The sequence below is a fragment of the Brassica napus genome, chromosome A6 (genome assembly GCF_020379485.1).
Source record: "Brassica napus cultivar Da-Ae chromosome A6, Da-Ae, whole genome shotgun sequence".
Taxonomy (NCBI): Eukaryota; Viridiplantae; Streptophyta; class Magnoliopsida; order Brassicales; family Brassicaceae; genus Brassica; species Brassica napus.
Genome location: NC_063439.1, coordinates 4,935,349 through 4,958,282, shown reverse-complemented (window position 1 = coordinate 4,958,282; position 22,934 = coordinate 4,935,349). Strand labels below are relative to the sequence as shown.

General features: G+C 36.7%; 4 protein-coding genes, 1 non-coding gene and 1 pseudogene across 6 annotated transcripts; 4 read left to right on the top strand and 2 right to left on the bottom strand.

The window, feature by feature from the left end:
- Positions 1–87: 87 nt before the first annotated feature.
- On the top strand, positions 88–2,800 carry LOC106454249 (annotated as a pseudogene).
- Positions 2,801–4,842: 2,042 nt separating this feature from the next.
- On the top strand, positions 4,843–7,590 carry LOC111216248 (glyoxylate/hydroxypyruvate reductase HPR3-like). Of its 2 annotated transcripts, XR_007340219.1 has the most exons (3): positions 4,844–5,408; positions 5,713–6,351; positions 7,495–7,590. XR_007340219.1 is itself a non-coding variant. In XM_022720685.2 (2 exons), the coding sequence occupies exons 1-2, from the start codon at positions 4,965–4,967 to the stop codon at positions 6,235–6,237; spliced, it is 969 nt and encodes a 322-aa protein (XP_022576406.2). In that variant the 5' UTR covers positions 4,843–4,964; the 3' UTR covers positions 6,238–6,352. The 2 variants fall into 2 exon arrangements, 1 of the variants encoding a protein (XP_022576406.2); XM_022720685.2 differs by lacking the exon at positions 7,495–7,590 and having other exon boundaries at positions 4,843–5,408; positions 5,713–6,352.
- Positions 7,591–9,884: 2,294 nt separating this feature from the next.
- Positions 9,885–10,524, bottom strand: LOC106356669. The gene is made up of 2 exons (XM_048782231.1): positions 10,192–10,524; positions 9,885–10,112 (listed from the first exon to the last, which is right to left on the bottom strand). Exons 1-2 carry the CDS (start codon positions 10,378–10,380, stop codon positions 9,885–9,887), a joined length of 417 nt encoding a protein of 138 aa, XP_048638188.1. The 5' UTR covers positions 10,381–10,524.
- Positions 10,525–16,058: 5,534 nt separating this feature from the next.
- LOC111198826 (expansin-A7-like) lies at positions 16,059–17,500 on the top strand. The gene is made up of 3 exons (XM_022688151.2): positions 16,059–16,267; positions 16,496–16,811; positions 16,964–17,500. The coding sequence occupies exons 1-3, from the start codon at positions 16,105–16,107 to the stop codon at positions 17,274–17,276; spliced, it is 792 nt and encodes a 263-aa protein (XP_022543872.1). The 5' UTR covers positions 16,059–16,104; the 3' UTR covers positions 17,277–17,500.
- A 1,352-nt stretch (positions 17,501–18,852) lies between these two features.
- LOC106445572 (bifunctional dTDP-4-dehydrorhamnose 3,5-epimerase/dTDP-4-dehydrorhamnose reductase-like) lies at positions 18,853–20,300 on the top strand. The gene is made up of 2 exons (XM_048782230.1): positions 18,853–19,475; positions 19,611–20,300. Exons 1-2 carry the CDS (start codon positions 18,966–18,968, stop codon positions 20,064–20,066), a joined length of 966 nt encoding a protein of 321 aa, XP_048638187.1. The 5' UTR covers positions 18,853–18,965; the 3' UTR covers positions 20,067–20,300.
- Positions 20,301–21,789: 1,489 nt separating this feature from the next.
- Positions 21,790–21,861, bottom strand: TRNAG-UCC. The gene has a single exon. It is a non-coding gene; the product is annotated as a tRNA-Gly (tRNA).
- Positions 21,862–22,934: the final 1,073 nt, after the last annotated feature.

Below are 22,934 nucleotides of genomic sequence, written 5' to 3'. Positions count from 1 at the left end.
GAAAATGTTAAGCGTTACTTCTGGGTCATATTTCAAAAAGATTGTATAATTGAGACAAAAACGAAAACATGACATTTTGATAAAAAAAAAAAAAACGAAAACATGACATATGGAAACACATGACCACCTATAGCAGAGCCGGCTATGAAATTAAGGGGCCTCAAACCAAAAATATTTTAAGCCCACAATTGTTAAATTTTAAAAAAAATCTAAAAACTGTAAAGGAAAGAGGATTTTGGAAAAATGACACTCTTTAGAGTTTAGAGTAAAAAATGTTTCAATGGTACTCTATTTCTTACTTTATAATAGAGTGAAAAATAGGTTTACTCCAAATATAAAGTTATTTTTTTTTTTTGTTCATCACTCTATTTTTTACTCTAAATAGAGTACCATTGGAGCAAACTCAAACTCTATCATAGAGTTACTCTATTTTAGAGTAAAAAATAGAGTAATCCATTGGAGATGGTCTTATCATAGTTGTCTCCTAAAATCTAATAACATAAAGTAGAGAGGGACTCTCTTCTCCTCTTGCCACGTAAGATAATACTGTCACCAGAAGTCGACACGTGTTCCTCTTCTTTGAAACTTTGCGTTTCATTTAATCAGTGTGCATTTCGATTGGGCTTTTATTTTTTTTATGGGCTTCATGTTTACTTCAGTTAGATGTTTTCTAAATCGCTCTTCCATCTTCTTCCTTAGAACAGGAAACGTTACCAGTTGAACTAAATGGGCTCTGGAACAATTGATTGGCTTCAGGATCAAATCGAGATTCGACCTTGCTGCTTCTTCTCTTTCTGTATCGACGTTGGCCGTTCTCGACTTGCCAACGAGAATGCGAACAGTAACAGAGGCTCATAAGATCGTGATCTGGTTAGCGTCGCCGGTATTGGTTCTGCAGTGTTCTTCCGCCACCTTAATCCATTATCTCACAATGACTGGAGATCCATCCAAAGGTAAAGTAATAATATTTACGATTACTTTGCTTCTCAGTAGTCTGATTGTTGAGTGGTTAACAATTTTGAAGGTTTCTGTCATCTACGTCACCTCTGATTTTTGTCAATGGTGGTATCTGGTTGGATCCTACGGCAAGAGATCTCTGTGGAATGGGAACTCTTTGTTGCATTTTACTTTGCTGTGCCTCAGGTACCTTAAAGTTTGAATCTTTGAACTGATTTTCTGGAGGAGAAGAATTTTTTGACTAATATGTATGCTTCGTGTAAATTGGTTGATGCAAACGCAGGTTGAGTTTAATGAGTTTGGTGGAAGCTCAATGTTTGCTGCAGCTCTTGCTTGGGACAATGAACTGTCTTGGACACTGGAGAATGCTATTGAAGCACTTTAGAAGACTATGCTTCAGGTAAACATAGAACAAATTCTGCTTTTAAATTATTGAATGGTCTTTACACTAACGAGAACTTTGTTGTGTTAGGTTTCTTCTGTTGTGATGAGGTTACGAAGGGAGTCGCTAGGAGTACATGTTCTTAGCAAAAATCATGTTCTTACAAAAGGAGTGTATTACCCTGCTGTAGAGAAGGCCTTGGAGATGATTAAACATAAAAGTTCATCTCTTAGCAAGGTAGTTTAGTGACCAATGTCTGTATCTATCTTGCAATGTTATGTTTTCTAGCTTAACTGATGTTTTGTGTTTGCAAAAATAGGGTGTGTTTGCTCGCAACAGCAGGATTATAATGGATTCTGACATTAATCCCATTGCTTGGCTTGCAAAGTTACAGGTGTGTTTTTTGGTCTAAGGATACTATATTCACTTTTTAGAATAAAGTAAGGTTAGGACTTGAATCTCACTCGAGTTATTGTTTGACAGAGTGAAGGGCATGATCCTTATCAATTATGTCTGCAACCGCCTGGTGCATCAGCTTTTATTGGGAACACGATATGGTATATCAGTAGTCTTTTTGTGCATTCTGTTTGATCCACATATCTGGAAGAAATTGCTGTTAAAGATATGTGCATTTTGTTTGACACGCATCTTTGTGAAACAGCTTGAAAGACTTTTTGAAAGGAATCAGTTAGGTGTCTTCATGAAGCTTTGGCTGCAGCTAGGCCTCGAGCTGCTTCAACTGCGCGTGATATGGAGATAGAGTGTGGCTTACTAATCGTGTGAGTTTTTAATTCTTTTGAACAATCACACAATCGATTTTTTCGTTGAAATTTGCCGCAGCCCCAAAAAAAACCTTGAGTTCTTTTGTACGAGAGAATGTAAGAGAAAAGTTAAACTTAAGATCAATCTTATTGCTCTTCATCTTTCAAACCTTTTGTCTACAATTAATTTGTATTTTGACACTTTAAGAAGTGTATTGACACATGTTCTATTACCATATTTCTTCCTTTCAGTCTATATGAGACAAAAAACTGTGAGGAAGCTTGCAAGATTGCATCACCTATATTCTCAATTGGTGGGGAAGGTTAGGAGAGAAGATGACAAGCTAAGATAAAATAGTATTTAAATTTTACAACAACTGAGCACCTAGATAGCTTGAAGTTAAGGGTTGTGAATATTATCTCGAAGCTTTTTGTCTTCACATTGTTTTAACTCTTTCATGTTTTTATCAGCAGTTTGACATCTAGACTGCTCTGTATCCAACTCCAGCTGTTTGTGTGCTTCCAGCATAAGAAGCCAGACTTTTGATTAAGGAAATAGGTGAAATATTAGCTGTTTGTAATGTTTTTTTATTTATATTTTGAGAATTGTTATTTTTTCTTCTACTGATGTACTCTTGATAATTGAATTGTCATTTAGCATTTGTTATGATCAATATATGACCGGATGAATATATCTTTATAGATTATATATATATATATATATATATATATATATTAATATCAAAAACCTTAAATGGGACATTGTTTAAATGGTTACATTGAAACATTGATTTACAAAACACATCGGAATAAACTGAAAAGAAACAAAGAAAATCCTTGAGAGTGAGGCATAGATCATCTCCAACCAATATAGTGCATGCAACTAAATGGGAGACCAATAATGAATCACACAGAATACGTTAAAAGCTCGATATAGAAACAGTGAGGCTCACTACGTCCGAGGGATACAAAACTATTTTCGTAATAACAACACATATAAGGCTTACAACATCTACACATGTACAACAATTGAAGTGTATAACAATAACATTTATGAATACGGCATAATGATATATTCAGTCATGCATAGTTCGAACATGTTTGGGTGGAGAATAAGCATAATCAAAATGAACCAATGCTATAGACTCCCATCCACATGCTGCTACTACCGAAATAGATATCACTCCACGAGGTTAAGGTAACAAGACTATCAGTTTACATTGTAACTTATTTGAATGTCAAAGCTACAATTACATGGCATCCCTACACCACTGGAATCCGATGTGACACATGTATCTGTTACAAAGAGATTAAAAACTTTGTTTTTATGATTTAAACAATATATTTTAAGATTCGAGAGTCTGAAATAAAATGGAATCCCTTTTAATAGTTTATTTTTCGCAAAGGAGGTTGAACTCAAAATCATACAGTTAAAAAACTCGCAGCTTATTCGATAAATTCAACAACCACAAACTAAAAATTGAGATAGCGATCTATAATGTTACAAACTCACACTAAAGGTTCCTATACATAGGGTCTTCTTTATATTAATAGATAAAGCGTAAGAATTATACAATGCTAATTGCCAAGTACCATTTATTTTTAAAAATATATTCATGAGTTACTAGATTACTTGATTTATTTTATTTTCAAACCTAATAGTAATATATTTAAGACTCAAACAATAATGTATAGTTTTAAATAGTAATGATCACTATTAAATTTGTATGTAGTCTACCTGACTTGAATAGATCAAACTTTGCACTACTTATTACAAGTTATAACTTCACTAAACTCATATAGCAATTTTTTAAAACTAATTCTAACTATTACTATAGTTAAACTAAAACAAACATTAAAAGAAAGCAAAATACTAATCTTCTATAAATCTTTTAATATTATTATGTTTATGATTTTTAAAATAATAGACTATTTTTTTAATAAAAACAAGAAAATTTTAATTTTGATTAAAAATAAATTAAATATTTTAAGTAATTTATATTATTTACTTATTCGTTTACCCGCCCGCAGGGCGGGCCTACCCTAGTTCTTAATATGATTTAAGATCTCATTTCCATGTTTAATTTGCTTGTATTCAAGGTCAGCTCTAACCGTAAAAGTGAAGGGAGACCATCATGATCTACACCAACGTTCTTCGCAACCAAGTTAGCGTTGCATGAGATTTGTTTTCGTTTATGAGAAAGTAACTTATAGTTTAAACCATACCATAAATTTTAATAAATAAATTTCAGAAAGAAAAATAAATTAAATAACAATCCATTGCAAGTTATTATAATGATCTAAAACCTTATCCAAATTCAAAATAGCTTTCTTAACCTTTCTCAAACGTTACAAAACAATAAGAACCGTTCATGAACTGAATTAGCTTTCCCTAAAAACAAAAAGACTGAAACTTGTGGTGGTTGTTAGAATGTCTTCTTTTTTTCACCAACAATTGGTTAAAATGTCTTATTAATTCTTCTCCATATATCAAGAGTTTTATGAAATGTAATCACGAAACTGAAAACAATTTAGAGTATCTCCACAATTTTAATACGTATCTGCAACTTTTGTTTAACAAGTTTTTAACTTAATTTTATTCTTAAATAACCACTATGAAAGTATTTCACTAATGGGAGTACCGAGTACGATAATTTTTTCTTAGATATTCTCTTTAACAAGTGTCTTGTTTATAAAATGTTTAGTTTTTTTTTCTGTATAAAAATAATAAATATCAAATATTAAACTTTAGAGTATATGTAACGGACGAGAGTGCTCTTTATCATGCCATCATAACCAGACGAATAATAGTTTGGTGAGTACTATAAAACAGAGGGACCATACATATTGTCCTCTCAAGTCACATGGAGGAATCTTCAGAATCTCCGCTCGTCCTCGTTCACCGCCCACCTACTCTAGCTTACATGGACGACCACCTCAGCCGCAACTTCCGTCTTCTCAACGCTCACCTTTCACCGGATCCACTACCCCTCTTCCTCTCCCGCCACGCCGCCTCCGTCACAGCCTTCGTCAACATCGGCAGGCTCAAGATAGACGCCGAGCTCCTCTCCCACCTCCCTTCCCTCCAGCTTCTCGTCTGCACCAGCGTCGGCACCGATCACGTCGACCTCGCCGAATGCAAGCGCCGCGGCATCGCCGTCACCAACGCTGGCGACGCCTTCTCCGATGACGTGGCGGATTGCGCCGTCGGGTTGCTGTTGAGCGTCCTCCGTCGTATTCCGGCCGGTGATCGTTACGTCCGGTCTGGTAACTGGTCGAAACCGGGGCAGTTCCAGCTAGGCATCAAGGTTTATTCTCAAAAACATAACTATCTCTCTGTTTCTTGAAAGTGAATTGACTTTTCTTGATTTTTTTTTTTTAATGAACAAAAAAAAAAAGAATTCTTGAATTTTTTTTGGAGAACTTTAAAGTGAATTATAGACGGTGGGGCTCGTGATTCTGCAGACAAAGCGTTACATTGTTGTGGGGTACAGAGAATCTGTAGATAAAGACGAGAACTATCTTATGAATCTGGTTCTGTTTTATGAATCTGTGTGTGTGTTTTTTATATATTATTTATTTTATTTTAATGAATCTGTGTTGTTGTTGCAGGTAAGTGGAAAGCGAGTTGGGATAATTGGATTAGGGAGCATCGGGTCCCGTATCGCCAAAAGACTCGAACCCTTTGGATGCATCATCTCTTACAACTCGAGAACTCAGAAACAGAGCATTCCATACCGTTACTACTCCGACGTTCTCTCCTTGGCAGCAGACAACGACGTCCTCGTGCTCTGCTGCTCTCTGACGGATCAAACGAGGCACGTTGTGAACAGAGAAGTGATGGAGTCGCTTGGGAAGGAAGGGGTTATCATTAATGTGGGAAGGGGAGGGCTGATTGATGAGGAGGAGATGGTGAAGTGTCTGGTGGAAGGTGTGATTGGTGGTGCCGGTTTAGATGTGTTTGAGAAAGAACCGCAAGTTCCTGAGGAGTTGTTTGGTATGGACAATGTTGTATTGTCTCCGCATGCTGCTGTGGCCACGCCTGGGGCTTTGGAAAGTGTTGCCGAGGTTGCGATAGCTAACTTGAAGGCGTTTTTCTCGAACCAGCCTTTGGTTTCCCCGGTTCGATTGGGTTGAGAGATCGTCCGGTTTGATCAAAGAAGGCTAATGATCAATCTATCATTAGTTGTTGAACGATATGATTAAGAAAACGAAAGTGTATTTATATAATATTAATCAGTGAATCCCCTATCTAATCTATTAAAAGAGAAGTACACATTGAAACTAACCCTTAAACTTGCACAATATTTACAGCTTAGTGCCATTGAAATAATTAAATGAACCTACTTTTAAGTAATCTTTGTCTTTTCCAGAATTAATGAAGTAATAATTACTCCTAATTTTATGTTTTCCATGTCTTTTTAAAAATTAATAAAACATTTTCTAAATTAAATTCACAATCAATTAAATATAAATCTTTTAACTTATCTCTATCATATTAATATTATAAACATTCATAAATATCAATAATATACACAAAATATTTATGTAACAAGATAAATTACATTTTTGTCTCATTCTCTCCCACAATTCATGTTACTCTTCTTATTTTTTGAACAAATTCTTCTTCTTACCTATATAAATATATTACATGCACCATTATAATTATTTACAAACTTAACATGTATATAAAATAATTTATTAGACATTTTCATAAAATTTTGATCCACAAACAAAAACAAAATAAAACATTTGAATAGATGCAAGGATCATATTCTAAAAATGGTGGTAATACAATTGACGGTTTACAAGATAATAAAATTTAAAAATATAAACTATAAAATTATTATGCTTATAAATTTTATTAAATAATTATTTAACACAGGTAAAATTTTAAAATACATATTATCACTTAGACAAAATAAATATTTATTTACAAAAATAAAATCAAACATCTGCAAGGTCGTGGTTTAAATATACACAAATTTAAACTCATTTATAATTTCTTATCGTTACATCAAATTTATATTTTTATTTTATTTTCAATCTTAATTTGTATATGTTCCAAATTTCATAGAATTTTAACGATCATTTTATTTTCCTACAAATATTATAACTAATGTTTCATTTATAAATAGCATACTAATTCATAGTTGTCTATTTTTATACTTTTTATTTAAAAAATTGTTAGCTATATATCTTAGACATGGATATTATTATATAAATTTTAGATTTTTTATATAATACCTAATATCGGTGATACGTTTTACGCTAAAATATAAAATTAAGTACAAATATAACATCTACATTTAAAAATGTGACTACATTAACAAATATATCATTAAATACAAACACAAATTAAATACTCGCGCGGTCGCGCGGGTCAAAGTCTAGTATATATTATGGGAATAGTCAAGAAAGAAAATTAAAACTAAGATGCTAATGTGTAATTATGGGAGTGATCTGTCAAGAAATTAAACTTCTTCTCAAGTTTTTTTTTTTTTTTTTTTTTGAAACTAAACTTCTTCTCAAGTTATTCTAATGATTATTTATACAAACAAATTCCAGACCAATATCCGTCCTGTGAACCCCCTCTCTTACATGGCGGTAGTATTGGTACTACTTGTTATCACAACATGGTTACTAAGAGCACCTCCAATAGTGTTACCCACCATTGGAGTCCTTAACATTAATTTATTTTTTATTTTATTTTTTTTTATGAATAGTCAAGGACTCTAATTACAAATATTGCTCCAATGGTGTTACCGTTAAGGAATTCTTAGAAAATTATTAATAATTATTTTTTAAAAAAAATTTAAAATTTTTATTTATTGAATGAGAAAATAGAAACATACAACAATTAAACATTTTCATCATTACCAAACTTGTTCCAAATATTTTGGATCAAATCAAATTTCAATTGTTCATGCGTATGTGGGTCACGAACTTGAGTACGTATTTCAAGCATAGTTCGGAGATTTGAAGGCCTGCGAGTATATGACATATCCACCTCTGAACTTCTACTCGAGTCTCCTTCTTCAAACTCTGATATATCACACCCGCTGTATCCATTGCGTTCATTTTCCACTATCATATTGTGCAGTATGATACATGTTCGCATAACCATCCCTATTTGGGTCTTGTCCCACAAAATAGCCGGGTTTTTAACTATTGCAAATCGAGCTTGCAATACTCCGAAAGCACGCTCCACATCTTTTCGGGTGGACTCCTGAACTTTAGCAAATAACTGTGCTTCAGGACTTTGAGGGTTTGAGATAGATTGGATAAATGTTGACCATCTTGGATATATGCCGTCTGTGAGGTAGTAAGGCAAACCATATTGGTGCCCGTTTACCAGGTATTGTACCCTTGGAGTTCGACCTTGTAAAATGTCATCAAAAACAGGAGATCGATCGAGGACGTTAATATCGTTTAAGGTACCTGGAGGACCAAAAAAAGCGTGCCAAATCCAAAGATCTTGGGAAGCTACAGCTTCCAAGACAATTGTTGGCTTTCCTGATCCACGGGTGTACTGTCCTTTCCAAGCGGTTGGGCAATTTTTCCACTCCCAATGCATACAATCGATGCTTCCTATCATTCCCGGAAAGCCGCGAATCTCTCCAATATCGAGCAGTCGTTGAAGATCCTCTGGAGTGGGTCTTCGCATATACTCTGGTTTGGTTAGCAAACTCTCTAGCAAACTTTGCTTTGAGATTTGCTTTTTCAGCTCCATAAGTCCTTCTAGCTTGCTTAACTCTTCATCTTTTCCAGTTTTGTGCCTCTTACCCGCAGCCTTAGCAGCCTTAACCCCCACCGGTCTTTCTTCTGGCTCTGGCACTGGAGTTGCCTTGCGCTTATCCTTGTCCTTCTCCATATACGTAGAACACCATTTCACATCGTGCCTAAGCTCCCTCCACGCATGTTCTAAGTTGAACTTCATGTTGTGGTCACTGTTGAAGATATCCAACGCAGCCTTCATCACGTCATTGTCGTTTTGCCCGCTTCTCTGTTCCCTCAAGGCCGTGTCGTAGCAGCCAGCAAACTTACAGACCAGATCATTGATCCTGGCCCATCTTTGCTTGCATTGCCCTAGTTCTCTAGGCACCATCCCAACGAGGAGAGGACTGGAGTTGTAATACTCTACAATCCTCTTCCAGAAGGCAGCGCCTTTCTGTTCGTTACTGACAATTGAATCTTTGCTGGTGTTGAGCCAAGCCCCAATGAGGACTAAATCGTCCTTGACAGTCCACTTTCTCCTTTCTTTCACACTTGCCTCTTGCGGAGATTGGGTACTAAACGCCGGAGTTTCTAATGAGTCAAGGTCAACTGACCCTTGACTCGTTAACAGGTTAACAAAACTAGAGGAGCTTTCCATTTAGGAGTTTGTAAAGAGTATGAATAAAACTGTGTGATTCTCTACTAGAAACTAGTAAGATTAAATAAGGGATTCTACATTCAATACAAGTAGAAAACTGTCCTATCACAACAGCTATAGAAAATTTAATGGTCGTTAAGCTAAGCATTTATAACTACACACTCTACAAGTTCATTAACGCAAAGTGTACAGATTTCAAACTAAACAGGTGCCTGTCCTATCCGTTTCTATTCAAACAACTAAAACTAGTAACTAGCGAGTTATATAGTAACTAATAAAGTTCAGTTAGACTAACCTCAGTGCAGTAACTCAAGTTCTGTCACCCGCTTTACCAGCATTGCAACCTGTGCCTGTACAGAGAACAGGTAAACCAAACAATGGTTTAGAAATGTAGTACAAACAACCCGCTTTACCAACATTTTAACCTGTGACTGAACAGACATAAGCCAAACCAAAACACGTGGGTTAGAAAGATAGTACAAACACCAAATTTATGATATTGAAAAAAATATGAACTCACCTTAAGTTCCTCACACTCTGTAAGAAGGTTCTCATGGCGGAGAACTTTCAGTTTGAGCCTCTCAACCTCTTCTTGCACACCTACAACCCATGGTTGCCTGTAATGCAGACCGTCATTCTGCCAAAAGCAAAACAAAAGGTCAAATAGCAAACATATAACCGCTATTAAATGAAAAAGATAGAAAGAAACTTCATACCTCGAAGTCTTTGCAGATGAAGTATCTTTTCCTAGGGAGGTAGTCATATGTATCCTCTTCATCTACAATTTCCTTCGTGATTGATCCACAGGGGCACAGTTGGGGAATCCCCTGCAGCGAATTGAAAACGAAATCAACCCTCTGATAGTATGCTTTGCGGGCTTTCATATCTCGCTGTTCTTCATCCATTTCAGAACCTGCAAGAAGGAAAAAAAAATGTTGATTAAATTCATTGTAAACATTGCAAACATATAACCGTTTCTAAAACCAGACGATTCTCAAATCAAGAACCAAACCCCTAGATCGATTGTGAACTCAATCCCAAACCCCTAATCGAGAATATAACAACAAACAACAGTGACAAAAATTCTAAAAAAAACAAACGCAGACGAAACCCCTAAATCGATTTAAATCCCCAATCCGATTTGAAACCCTAATTTCTAAAAAACACCACAATCGAACCCTTATACATTATGCAATCAACATGCATCAACTCGATAAGGCAAAAAACAAAAGAGAAAGCTCGGATTTTACCTTCAAAACTCACGCTCGCGAATCGCCTCTCTGTCGCCTCTCTATCGCCTCTCTCTCTCTCTCTTCTCTTTTTTTTCGGCTACGAGATAGAATGAGGTTGGGTCGCGTGTTTTTTTTTTTCCTAACGAGAGACACCCCTAAACCGAACCAATGAGATAGCGCCAGCGCATTAAGGATTCCCTCTTTCTAATCCTTAATGAAGGATCATCCTTAAGTTTGTCCTCCTTTTTTAATGATTTTTTAATCAAAAAGCGCTAAGGATTATAGCTAAGGACTCTCTATAATCTACCGTTGTACATGCTCTAACTAGTGATTTTCCACAATACTTATTCCTAATATACGTTTTGAGTTTCTATATTGTATGCTGCCAACTAAACTTTGATTTCATTAAGGATTAGTTTTCGATAATTACAGGCTCCTTAAGAATACTAAGACAACAGTGAAATAAGAACCACACAGTACTGGTGTTTGTAGAGAATTCCTAGCTAAAGTATCGGAACATTGGTTGTGTGATGTATAGAAATCTAATTATAATAGACGTAAACATCCGTGACCAGTTCTCAATCGGACATATATGTAGGGATGTTGCCTCAAGTTGATCATTGAGAACCCAATTAATGATTTGATTGTCATCGATCAAACTCCACTTGAGAGTATCCTAGAGACCAACATGATTATAAGGTCCATATGAATGCGGAGGATCCAACTTCTCGACATTCCAACAGATTTGGAGTTCGTCCATCCCACATTCTTGTAATGTCCCGCCTCTGTTGCGTATTATATCCATCCCCATTCCACGGCCTCGAAATTTGAGTTGCTATTATGACGTAAACTTGATATGTAAAAAAACTTGTCAGAAATTGCAATTCCAGTTTTGTTTTAAATTACTAACATGGTTACCGTTGAATTGGCAAAAATCATTACAACGAATAACAGTTTACGAATTTAAAATAGATACAAGTTAAACTGAATATGTCAATAATATTCGAGAGGGCTTTTGACTGCATTAGGATTTTTAATTCATGTTCTCTCTTCCAATATTAATGCCTCTCTAGGTGTATAAAAGGAAATTTGAGAAGAATATACTAAGTTTATTTGACCTTAAAAAAATTAAAGGTCAACATGTGAAATTTTTAGTTTCATAGAGATAACCGTACGGACGGCATAAGGGGTTACTTGACCTTTCACCCCCGACTATAGTATTCTTATTAACTTTCTAAAATGTATTGCTTTGTTGAAGATTATGAAGAAAACTTGGGCAATTGTGATACAATACCAATGGATTTACATGTTACCGTTTTATAGCTTGAAAAATATACATCCATTAGCTCTATCAATATGCTATTAATCGACTAACTTATTTGTATATTATAGCTACTTATACAAATTCACTATCCCGTAGAAATATTAAGCACCTACCACACCATTAAATATAACTCTCCCACGATGGATATATGAAAATTTTAGTCGACGATTCGTATAAGCATTAATCAGGACATTACAATAAACTTATCATTAACGTATTTATATATTTGGCAACATTGGAACGATAATATATAATGTATGCGGTTATATCAACATTGACAAAAGAAAAAAGTAATCTTTAAAAGAAAGTTAACTATTTAATAATAAATAAATATAGTATACTGCTCCAAGACTCTCCCATGATAAGAAATAAACCCTGGATTGTGATGGGAGATTTTAATGAAACTTTGGAGATAGAGGAACATTCAGGACATACCGGCTCACCACTGGTAACTCCAGGAATGCGAGAGTTTCAAGAAGTAATTCAATACTGCTCTATGCTTGATATGAGTTTTCATGGTCCCAAATTTACGTGGACAAATAAGAGAGACTCTGAACTCATCTGTAAGAAGCTTGATAGAACCTTGATGAACACTGCATGGATGCAATATTTTCCACAATCTCATTGTGTTTTCGAGGCTGGAGGATGCTCGGATCACTTGAGATGTCGAATACAGATTGATACTGAAGCTATGAAGCCAAAACACCCTTTTAAGTTTGTCAATTCAGTGGTGGAATCTCCAGACTTCCTACCTACGGTGGAACGGTTTTGGGCTGATACTCCTCAGATTTACAGCTCCACCTCTGCCATCTTTCGGTTATCAAAAAAACTAAAAGAGCTTAAGCCTGTTTTAAGAAGCCTAAGTAAAGCACATGTGTGAGATATCACACGGCGTACAAAAGAGGCTTTTGCTAAGCTATGCGCTAGCCAAGAAAAGACTCTGATTACGCCAACTCCGACCAACTCAGCTGAAGAAACTATGTTATATGAACGGTGGTCTCGTCTATCAATCATTGAGGAAAAGGTTTTGAGTCAAAAGGCTAAACTTCATTGGTTAGAGGTGGGAGATGGAAACAACATACATTTCCATAATGCAGCCAAAGCAAGGGAAGTCAGGAATACAATTCGAGAGATACAACGGGAAGATGGTTCAAAGGCAGACACTCAGGAGGATATTAAGGCAGAAGCAGTAAGTTATTTCAATGGCTTTTTAGCGTATCAGGTGCCGGACTATCAAGGTATCTCAATGGAAAATTTGAAAGAAATACTGGAATTTGAGTGTGAGGAGCTGGACCAGAACATGTTAATGAAAGATGTCACAGCAGATGAGATTAAAGACGTGATATTCAAGATGGCACGTAATAAATCCCCAGGCCCTGATGGATACACATGTGAGTTCTACAAAGCAGCATGGCCAATAGTGGGAAAAGAGGTGGTGGTCGCAGTAACCTCTTTTTTTGAATATGGTTTCTTGCCGAAGGGTGTTAACTCCACCATTTTGGCATTGGTACCTAAAAAGGACGAGGCCATTTTATTCAAAGATTATAGACCTATATCTTGCTGCAATGTTTTGTACAAGATTATTTCAAAATTGCTGGCTAACAGGCTGAAGAAAGTTCTACCGAAATTCATTTCCCCGAATCAATCAGCTTTTGTGAAGGATAGATTGTTGATGGAGAATGTCCTTCTAGCATCAGAATTGGTTAAGAACTATCACAAGGATTCAGTCTCTGCTCGGTGCGCTCTGAAGATTGATATATCCAAGGCATTTGATACAGTTCAATGGCCTTTTCTGTTGGGAACTTTAAAGGCTTTGGGATTTCCTATAAAATTCATTACTTGGATTGAGAAGTGTATCTCTTTGGCCTCTTTCTCGGTTCAAGTAAATGGTGAATTAGCTGGATATTTCAACAGCAGAAGAGGGCTACGCCAGGGCTGCTCCTTATCACCATACTTGTTTGTAATATGTATGCAAGTGCTGTCTCGGATGCTGGATCATGCGGCCATCTCTAGGAAATTTGGATTCCATCCCTACTGCCAAGGCTTGAAACTTACACACCTGTGTTTCGCAGATGACGTCCTTGTGTTCTCTGATGGGAAGAAGAGATCAGTAGAAGGAATGCTTGAGGTATTTCAGCGATTTGCAGAATTCTCGGGCTTGAACATTAGTATGGAAAAATCTACTCTTTATCTTGCTGGGGTTAATGAGACGGAAAGAGAAGCTATTCACGAACACTTTTCCTTTGCTGCGGGCACCTTGCCGGTACGTTACCTTGGGCTGCCTCTAATGACAAAACAAATGACAGTGGCAGATTATACCCCACTTATTGAGAAAGTGAGATCACGAATTGCCTCCTGGAACAACAGATTTTTATCATTTGCAGGAAGAGTCCAACTGATAAGCTCTGTAATCCATAGTTTAACAAACTTCTGGATTTCTGCTTTTCGATTGCCAAAGAAATGTGTTCAGGAAATAGACAGTCTTTGTGCTGCGTTTCTGTGGTCTGGTCCAGAGCTTAACGCAAAGAAGGCAAAGGTCGCATGGAAGGATTGCAGTCTGCCGAAAGAGGAGGGTGGTTTGGGACTGAAATCTATCGCTGAAGCAAACAAGGTGGCTAGCTTAAAACTCTTTTGGAAGCTAACATCATCTCCATCGTCTCTTTGGGCCCAATGGGTTAGTCGATACTTGATAAGGAAGGGGTCTATCTGGACAGTAAAGGAGAGTTCCACTTTGGGGTCTTGGATATGGAAGAAACTGTTAAAATACAGGAACATAGCAAAGGATTTCTCGAAAACAGAGGTACAAAATGGTGAAACAACCTCTTTCTGGTTTGATGTATGGACACCAGCAGGAAGACTGATCGATTTGACAGGCGGGGGAGGCTTTATTGATATGGGTATAAGGTTGGATGCAACAGTTGATACAGTCATCAAAACGCACCGACGAAGACGACATCGGGTAGAAATTTTTAATGAGATCGAGGATCACATTCAGCGTATGAAGGAGAGAGGACTGGTAGATCGGGATGATATTAAACTGTGGAGGAGAGGGGACAAATATAAATTAACTTTCAGCTCCAAGGAAACATGGAAACTGACACGAGTGCCTCGACCGAAAGTGAATTGGAGTCCTGGGATCTGGTTTGCTTTCAATACTCCAAAATATTCATTCATTGCTTGGCTTGCAATCCTCAACAGACTTGCAACCGGTGATTGAATTAAGCAATGGAGCACTCAACATCCCAGCTCTTGTGTGTTCTGCAATGACCCGATAGAGTCAAGAGATCATCTTTTCTTTGTCTGCAAGTTTTCAGAGGAGGTTTGGAAAGGATTAACCCAGAAACTGCTAGCTACACGCTATACCAACCAGTGGGACCAGATTATACAGCTGGTGATTGATCAAAACAGAGACAAAACAGAGCTTTACATAGTGAGATATGTGTTCCAAGCAACTTTGTATGCCATATGGAGGGAACGTAATCAACGTCGGCATGGAGAAAGTCCACTATCCCCGAGTCAGCTCATTCAGCTGGTGGACAAAAACGTTCGTAATAGGCTGTCTTCCATCCGCGCCCGAGCGCACACGGGAGGTTTAGTTCTATGGTTTGCAACGAGATAGGTTATAGATAGGTTTGAGTTTAAAAAAAATTTCTATCCCAATGTAACACAAAGTGTAAAACAGCTTTTTGTTTGAATTAATTTAACATTCTTTCAAAAAAAAAAAATATAGTATACACTATTAGTATATAGATAGACGAGATTAGATAAAGTCGGTACAAGAACCGCTGAAAGAACCTGCTCGCACGTTAACTTGTACTATATTCTAAAACTTCATTTAAACAAGAATTTTTACTTGCTTTCTCTAATTTTTGTTTAATATATACATTGCAAACATTCAGTGAAATGAAACAAATCGCAATCAGTACTGACAAAAGTCTCCAATAAAAAAACCGGAAAAGGGATCATGACCCTCACGTAGCCACCACCACTATTGTTAAAAAAGAGTCTATATAAGGTTGTCTCTAATTCGATTACTTCGTCAACAAACAAACCCTAAGAAAACGAAACTAGAGATGGGTCCGATCTCAAGTTCTTGGAGCTTCAAAAAGTTCTTGGCAATAGTCTTTGTCGTTTTCGCCATCTCCGGTGAGTTTGTCGCCGGATATTACAGGCCGAGCCCGTGGAGATACGCTCATGCCACTTTCTATGGCGACGAGACCGGTAGTGAAACCATGGGTACGTAAAATAAACATTTCACTATCATGTACATGTATATTCAATATAATCACCAAGATCAAAATATGTTTTGATATTCATAAATTTCTTTATTTTATTTTTCTTATGTACAAGTTTTCTCAAAAGAATTTTTGTTTTCAAAATTTATTCCTCGTATAAATCCTTGATTACCAAGATAATAACAACAATTCATACATATAGTCAATGACATAATACGTTTATATGCAGGTGGTGCATGTGGATACGGAAACCTGTTTAACAGCGGTTACGGCCTGAACACGGCGGCACTAAGCACGACGTTGTTCAAAGACGGTTATGCATGCGGCCAGTGTTTCCAGATAATGTGTGTGCAGTCAAAACATTGTTACTATGGAAACCCATCGACGGTGGTCACAGCCACCAACCTCTGCCCTCCCAATTGGTACCAAGACACCAACAATGGTGGTTGGTGCAATCCTCCTAGAACCCATTTCGATATGGCTAAACCGGCTTTCATGAAACTCGCTAACTGGAAGGCTGGCATCATCCCTGTTTCATACCGCAGGTATATCTCATTTTCGAAAATTTATATTTCAGTTTTGACCTACTTTCTTATACAATATCTTACTATATATGACGAGTGACGACACTTGATATAAGTACTCCAAAAATTGTGTAGCTAATATTTATTTTATGCGACTTATTTGATGTCTGTAGAGTCCCATGCAAAAGGAGTGGCGGTATGAGGTTTCAATTCCAAGGAAATGCGTATTGGCTTCTCATCTTTGTCATGAATGTCGGCGGCGCCGGAGACATCAAAAGCATGGCCGTGAAAGGTAGCAGGACGAATTGGATAAGCATGAGCCACAACTGGGGGGCCTCTTACCAAGCTTTTTCTTCTCTCTACGGCCAGTCTCTCTCTTTCCGGATCACTTCTTACACCACCGGTGAAACCGTCTATGCATGGAACGTTGCTCCGTCTAACTGGAACGCCGGTATGACTTACAAGAGTTACACCAATTTCCGCTGAAAACCTAAAAGGGATTTTTTCTTTTATGAGTTTTCTCCTCTCCTTTTGTTTTTTTTGTTCTTGGGATTTAAAGAAGCTTTGATGGCCTTTGTTGTGGATGGCCCATCTTTATGTTATACATCTAATGTATACGTGTAACGGATGTATGTAATTGTGATATAACTCTTCATAATCAAAGTCATGATGATGAAGTCAACCCTACTTGATCAAGAGACTTTCATTTCGTTATCAGATGTGTAATTTTGTTTTTTTTGTGAGTGTGAAGAAAAAAATGTCTACCGATAAATCATCGCATTTTTCCCTTTTTAGTTTTTTTTTTTTACATTTTTTCCAGGACTTCATAGATTTTTAAAAAAGTTTAGTGTGTAAATAAAGTCCCATAAAAATAATATCATTTAACAGTTGGCATGTAGAAATTTACAAAAATTAGAGCATTGAATTTTGTAATGGTTACACTAATTTGTCACAATGATTTTCTAATTTACGTACCTAGCTAAAGATCGCATTGATCGCTGAATCATCTAGCTTCAGTAGTCAGTACATATACTGAGACATGGATGGCTCATCCCCGTTTTGTAAATTAAGAATTAAAAAAATAAAAGAGTTCTAAGAATGTAAAATACAAGACGACTGATGACAAAGCGAAATCGGTGAATAAGACAAGACTTCAGCTTAAGCAAATCAACAATTGTTCATCAATCAACGCAAGAGGAAATGGAACAAGCTCTCACTCCCGCAGCCTCCCCTTCTCCTTCAAATCCAAGCTCAAATGCTCGTGTACTTACTTCATTAACCTCTCAAATTAAACACCTTTTCATACTTTATATTAATAGTTAGACTCAGTAACACTGGTGTTGGTGTGTCTTATGTGTGTCCTAGCCACAACGATGTTTTCATTTGACTTTTTTTTTGTCCCTTCTCTCGTGTATCATAAAATATCTTGTTATAAGAAAAATATTGTTTTGTGTTGGATGAAATTAATACGAACAGGAGTCATGAAGGAGGTGAATCATCATAAAAGAGAATTAATTTCATTTCTTCGTAGATTAATCGGTTAGTCAAGGTAAAATTCTGACTTGGATACATGATTGAACATGAAATTGTTTTCTACTAGTTTAATTTGTCGTGGTGAGGGCCATGATGGTGACTGGTGAGGTTCCAAATGAAGACCAATGGGGTTTCAGTGTTTTAAAATTTTTACAACACATGAAAAACGTTGTTGATTTCAAGAAAAGTAAAATATTCGTAATTATTTTTCGTACTCCCAATCACCAACTCGTATTAGTTATAATTTATTCCTCACGCCACTACCTTGACAGTTCCTTTGTCTGAATGAAATATTAATTTGAATTTAATTCCAATCCTGTACCTCAACTTCAAAACTTTGCCATTATAGTCACTTAGTTTCATCAAATAATAGAAACACACATAATCCATGGAATGTTTTACCTAAACTACATCCCCCCTCCCAAATCATGAGTAATTCTATAGAATATATAATACCGCTAGTTAGTTAGTTGTCTTTTATTGGGTTAAAATAGTACATAATCGTTCAATTAGGATACTTATACATATATTATATTGTATAACAAGTAAAGTTATGGGCTAATTTGTAAAATAAATAATATGGGGGTGGCAAAACTGAAGTTTTGTCCTTAAAAAAAACAGGATAAATAACGACTCAAAGAAATGAGAGATCCCACAGTCTCTTCTTATTATTCGCCGGTGAAATCTACGATCACGACGGAGAGAATGGGTGCAGAAGCAAACGGCTCATCGTCATCTCTCAATTTCTTAATCTACGGCCGGACAGGCTGGATCGGCGGTATTCTCGGCAAGCTCTGCGAAGCTCAGGGGATCTCTTACACTTACGGCTCAGGCCGGCTCGAGGATCGCCGCTCGCTCGTCGCCGATCTTGACTCCGTCAAGCCGAGTCACGTGTTCAACGCCGCCGGAGTCACCGGACGACCGAACGTTGACTGGTGCGAGTCCCACAAGGTGGAGACCATCCGTACAAACGTCGTCGGAACTCTGACTCTCGCCGACGTTTGCAGGGAGAGAGGCCTCGTGCTGATCAACTACGCCACGGGTTGTATATTCGAGTACGACTCGGGTCATCCTCTCGGGTCGGGTCTCGGGTTTAAGGAAGAGGACACACCTAACTTCACCGGTTCGTTCTACTCCAAGACAAAGGCTATGGTCTGAAAGTTCTTTCACTTTACATCTTGAACAGATTGGTCCGGTTTAGTCCGGTTCAATTTAAATGATATTGATAAAATCATACCGAATCAGTATTAGTCTAAACCGGATTTTATACCTTGGTTTATGTAATAGGTAGAGGAACTGCTCAAGAACTATGAGAACGTATGCACACTCCGTGTAAGGATGCCCATCTCATCTGATCTCTCAAACCCGAGAAACTTCATCACCAAGATAACTCGGTATGAGAAAGTTGTGGACATCCCAAACTCGATGACGATTCTCGATGAGCTCCTTCCTATCTCTCTCGAGATGGCGAAGAGGAACCTGACAGGGATATGGAACTTCACTAATCCGGGGGTGGTGAGCCACAATGAGATACTAGAGATGTACAGAGAGTTTGTTGATCCGAGTTTCACTTGGAAGAACTTCACGTTGGAAGAACAGGCGAAAGTGATTGTAGCTCCGAGAAGTAACAATGAGCTTGATGCCACTAAGTTGAAAACGGAGTTTCCGGAGATGTTGTCTATAAAGGAAGCTCTTGTCAAGTTTGTGTTCGAACCAAACAAGAAGACAGAGATCAAAGGTTGATAATGGACTAGGATCTTGAACCAAGATTCCAACATGGAAGCTTTTGAAAATCGAATAAATGGGTCTAAAATTTTTTTTTAAGGGTTTATGGGAAAAGTTGTTTTTGTGTTCTTGTTGTTGATTTATGTTTTGGCTTGTAATCCATTTGTTGTTTATGTGCTCTGTTATGTTATTCTTAACTTTTTTTTCTTAAGTTGCTCATACTTTTTAATAATGAGAATTAAAATTGATATACGTAAATTCCTCTTTTCCAGATTAATATATATAGTTATTCGATTGTTGTTTCACTTTGCATTTTTCTATTCGGAAAAGCTGTTAAAAGTTTGCTTTACTTTTTAAGTAATCAACGGCATAACGAGTGAATAGCTAATGATGCTCGTGGAATATATCCTCAACGCCTCTACCATAACAACAGACTGATGATCATAGAGTGATCTTTTTCTCAACATCATGGTCATAATTAGTTCGTATTTCTTTGTATGAAATATCATGGTAAAAGCAAAATTCTCAAGAAAAAATTCAGTATGTTTCTATAGGTTAACACAATGGTAATGGAGAAAAATAAGATCGTGTATTATATAAAAGTAACACCAAAACATGTATGCAGCTACTAGAAACATTGATTAATAAGATCTTGATTCATTTCATTTGTACGTAGTAACGTTTTCACAAAAACCCTGATCCGATCCAAAACCCTACTTATTGGCGAGTCTCTCTCTCTCGTGATCTTCACACCCATATACCTGCATGCATATTTTAAGTCACCCAAAAACAATTAGCAGTTAGTGAAAAAAAATGTAAACATAATCGATATAGTATATGATAGCAAGAGTGATTTGTCTTCACCTACCAAGCATCATAATCGTGGCTTGAGGATTTGTACCAGGACAATAACCAACTGTCGACATACCAATAACCTTATAATCCCCATCGACGACTCTACCAACAACACATCCTCCATGGTAATGCCAAATCGTTGTAACCGTATGTCCGTATGTTGGCAAAATTCCTCAGCTGATGGAGGCAACGAGGCTCTAGGACCGCTGCAGCCTTAGATTGACTGGAGTACTTGCCGTAAGGTTTAGCAAATACGCAAAAGACATATCCGCATACTTGTACCGTGCAAACGCCTTAGATTGCACAACTCTCTCTATGGTTTGGATCCCTCGAACGCATCGGTTTAGGTCGTCCGGGTGTTGGAAATAGTTGAAGGTCACAACCGGGTTATCATTTAGGTTCGGGTTCGGAGCTCCAAATGACCCGTGGATAGTGGGCCCATTACTTTCTCTAAAATGAAGCCTCCTTGAAAAGGTTGGGCTGATGATAACTTCTTTAAATTTGACTCTAATAAAGTTGCCTTTGGAGAAAACATTGCATAGTAGTCTCTAGCGGATGAACCACTTCCAACTCCACCACCAAAATTCTCACCACCGGCAGCCTCAACGTATGTTCCTTCGCCGGTAATTCCAACCACCTCGATGAGTGATACTTCGACAGGGACTGGAGAAGGGATGAACACGGCGTTCATAGGGTTGTCGTGCATCCCTTGACCCACATGAGGCTGGTCCATCACCACCGTAATGTTTTGGGCTTGTAATTGAGCTGATGGACCGACACCGCTTAGCATAAGGAGCTGTGAGCTGATGTTTTGGGTTTTGATTTCTTTCGAAAGATTATAGCTAAATTATGATTAGGTCAAAATAGTTTAAAAGAGGGAAAATACTGCGTCTGCCGGTAGTCGAACCCGGGTCTATTGCTTGGAAGGCAATTATCCTAATCGTTGGACTACAGACGCTGAACGACTTGTTTTTTGATATTTCATAATTCGTACCAAATCACTAACTATTCGTGTGTGTCAATTTTGATGATTGCATGAACACATCGCCAACCAAAATAAAGGAAGCTAACTAAATTGAAATAATGACAAACCAAACTTTATCTTTGCATTTGGTAAAAAAAAAAAATTATCTTTGCATTTGTATTAAATGTTAATGTTTCAAATTGAATAACCGAATAATTTTTCCATCTAAATGATAGTCAAAAAAAAAATTTACTTGCTAATATGATAATATAAGATGAGAAACGAACCAAGAAATTGAAATTTTAAACTAGACCAACGGCCTACTCTATTCATCGCTTTTGTCTTGTGCAGCAATTTGGCATGCTATTGTTCATGCTCTTGTTCCCTCGTTTCCCACTCATTCTCCAACAAACTCTACTTTAGATACACATATAAATCATTGGTTTTCGGCAACATAATATTAATAACATTTTCAAAATTGCATGTAAGTAAAATGGTTAAACAAAATAAATTAGACCTCATTGTCTTTGATTCGAGCAAGATCACAACCATTATATCTATTTTTATTGGTAAATTAATCTATAAAACTAAATTATTTGATAGTTTAAGCCTTATAAAATTGGTACATAACTGTTTTACAGTAATTTATTTTGGATTCCATCATTTACATTACAAAAAACCATAATTTTGATAAATTATTAAATTCCTCATCAAAATTATTAAATTCCTCGAGAATCTAAACAACTTCATGTCACGTTGGAGTAAATATTTGTTTTTGTCCACATCAGATAATCAAGGGTTTAAGATTTTTTTAAACAATGTAATAAAAAATTAATATATTGCTTAGATCAAATTTCACATTATATATCTTATATCTATTCCCATTGCAAAACACAATTATGATTGTGGGAGTGATGTATTGACACTTTTGGTTTTCTGGATCTCAATTTAGATGGTAACATTTGGATCAGTAGTCTACGTAGACGATTTCATCCTAGCGATTGTCAAGCTGGTAATTGTAACTCTGGTTAAAACCAAAGATGATCTCATGATCAGTTTAGATTTTT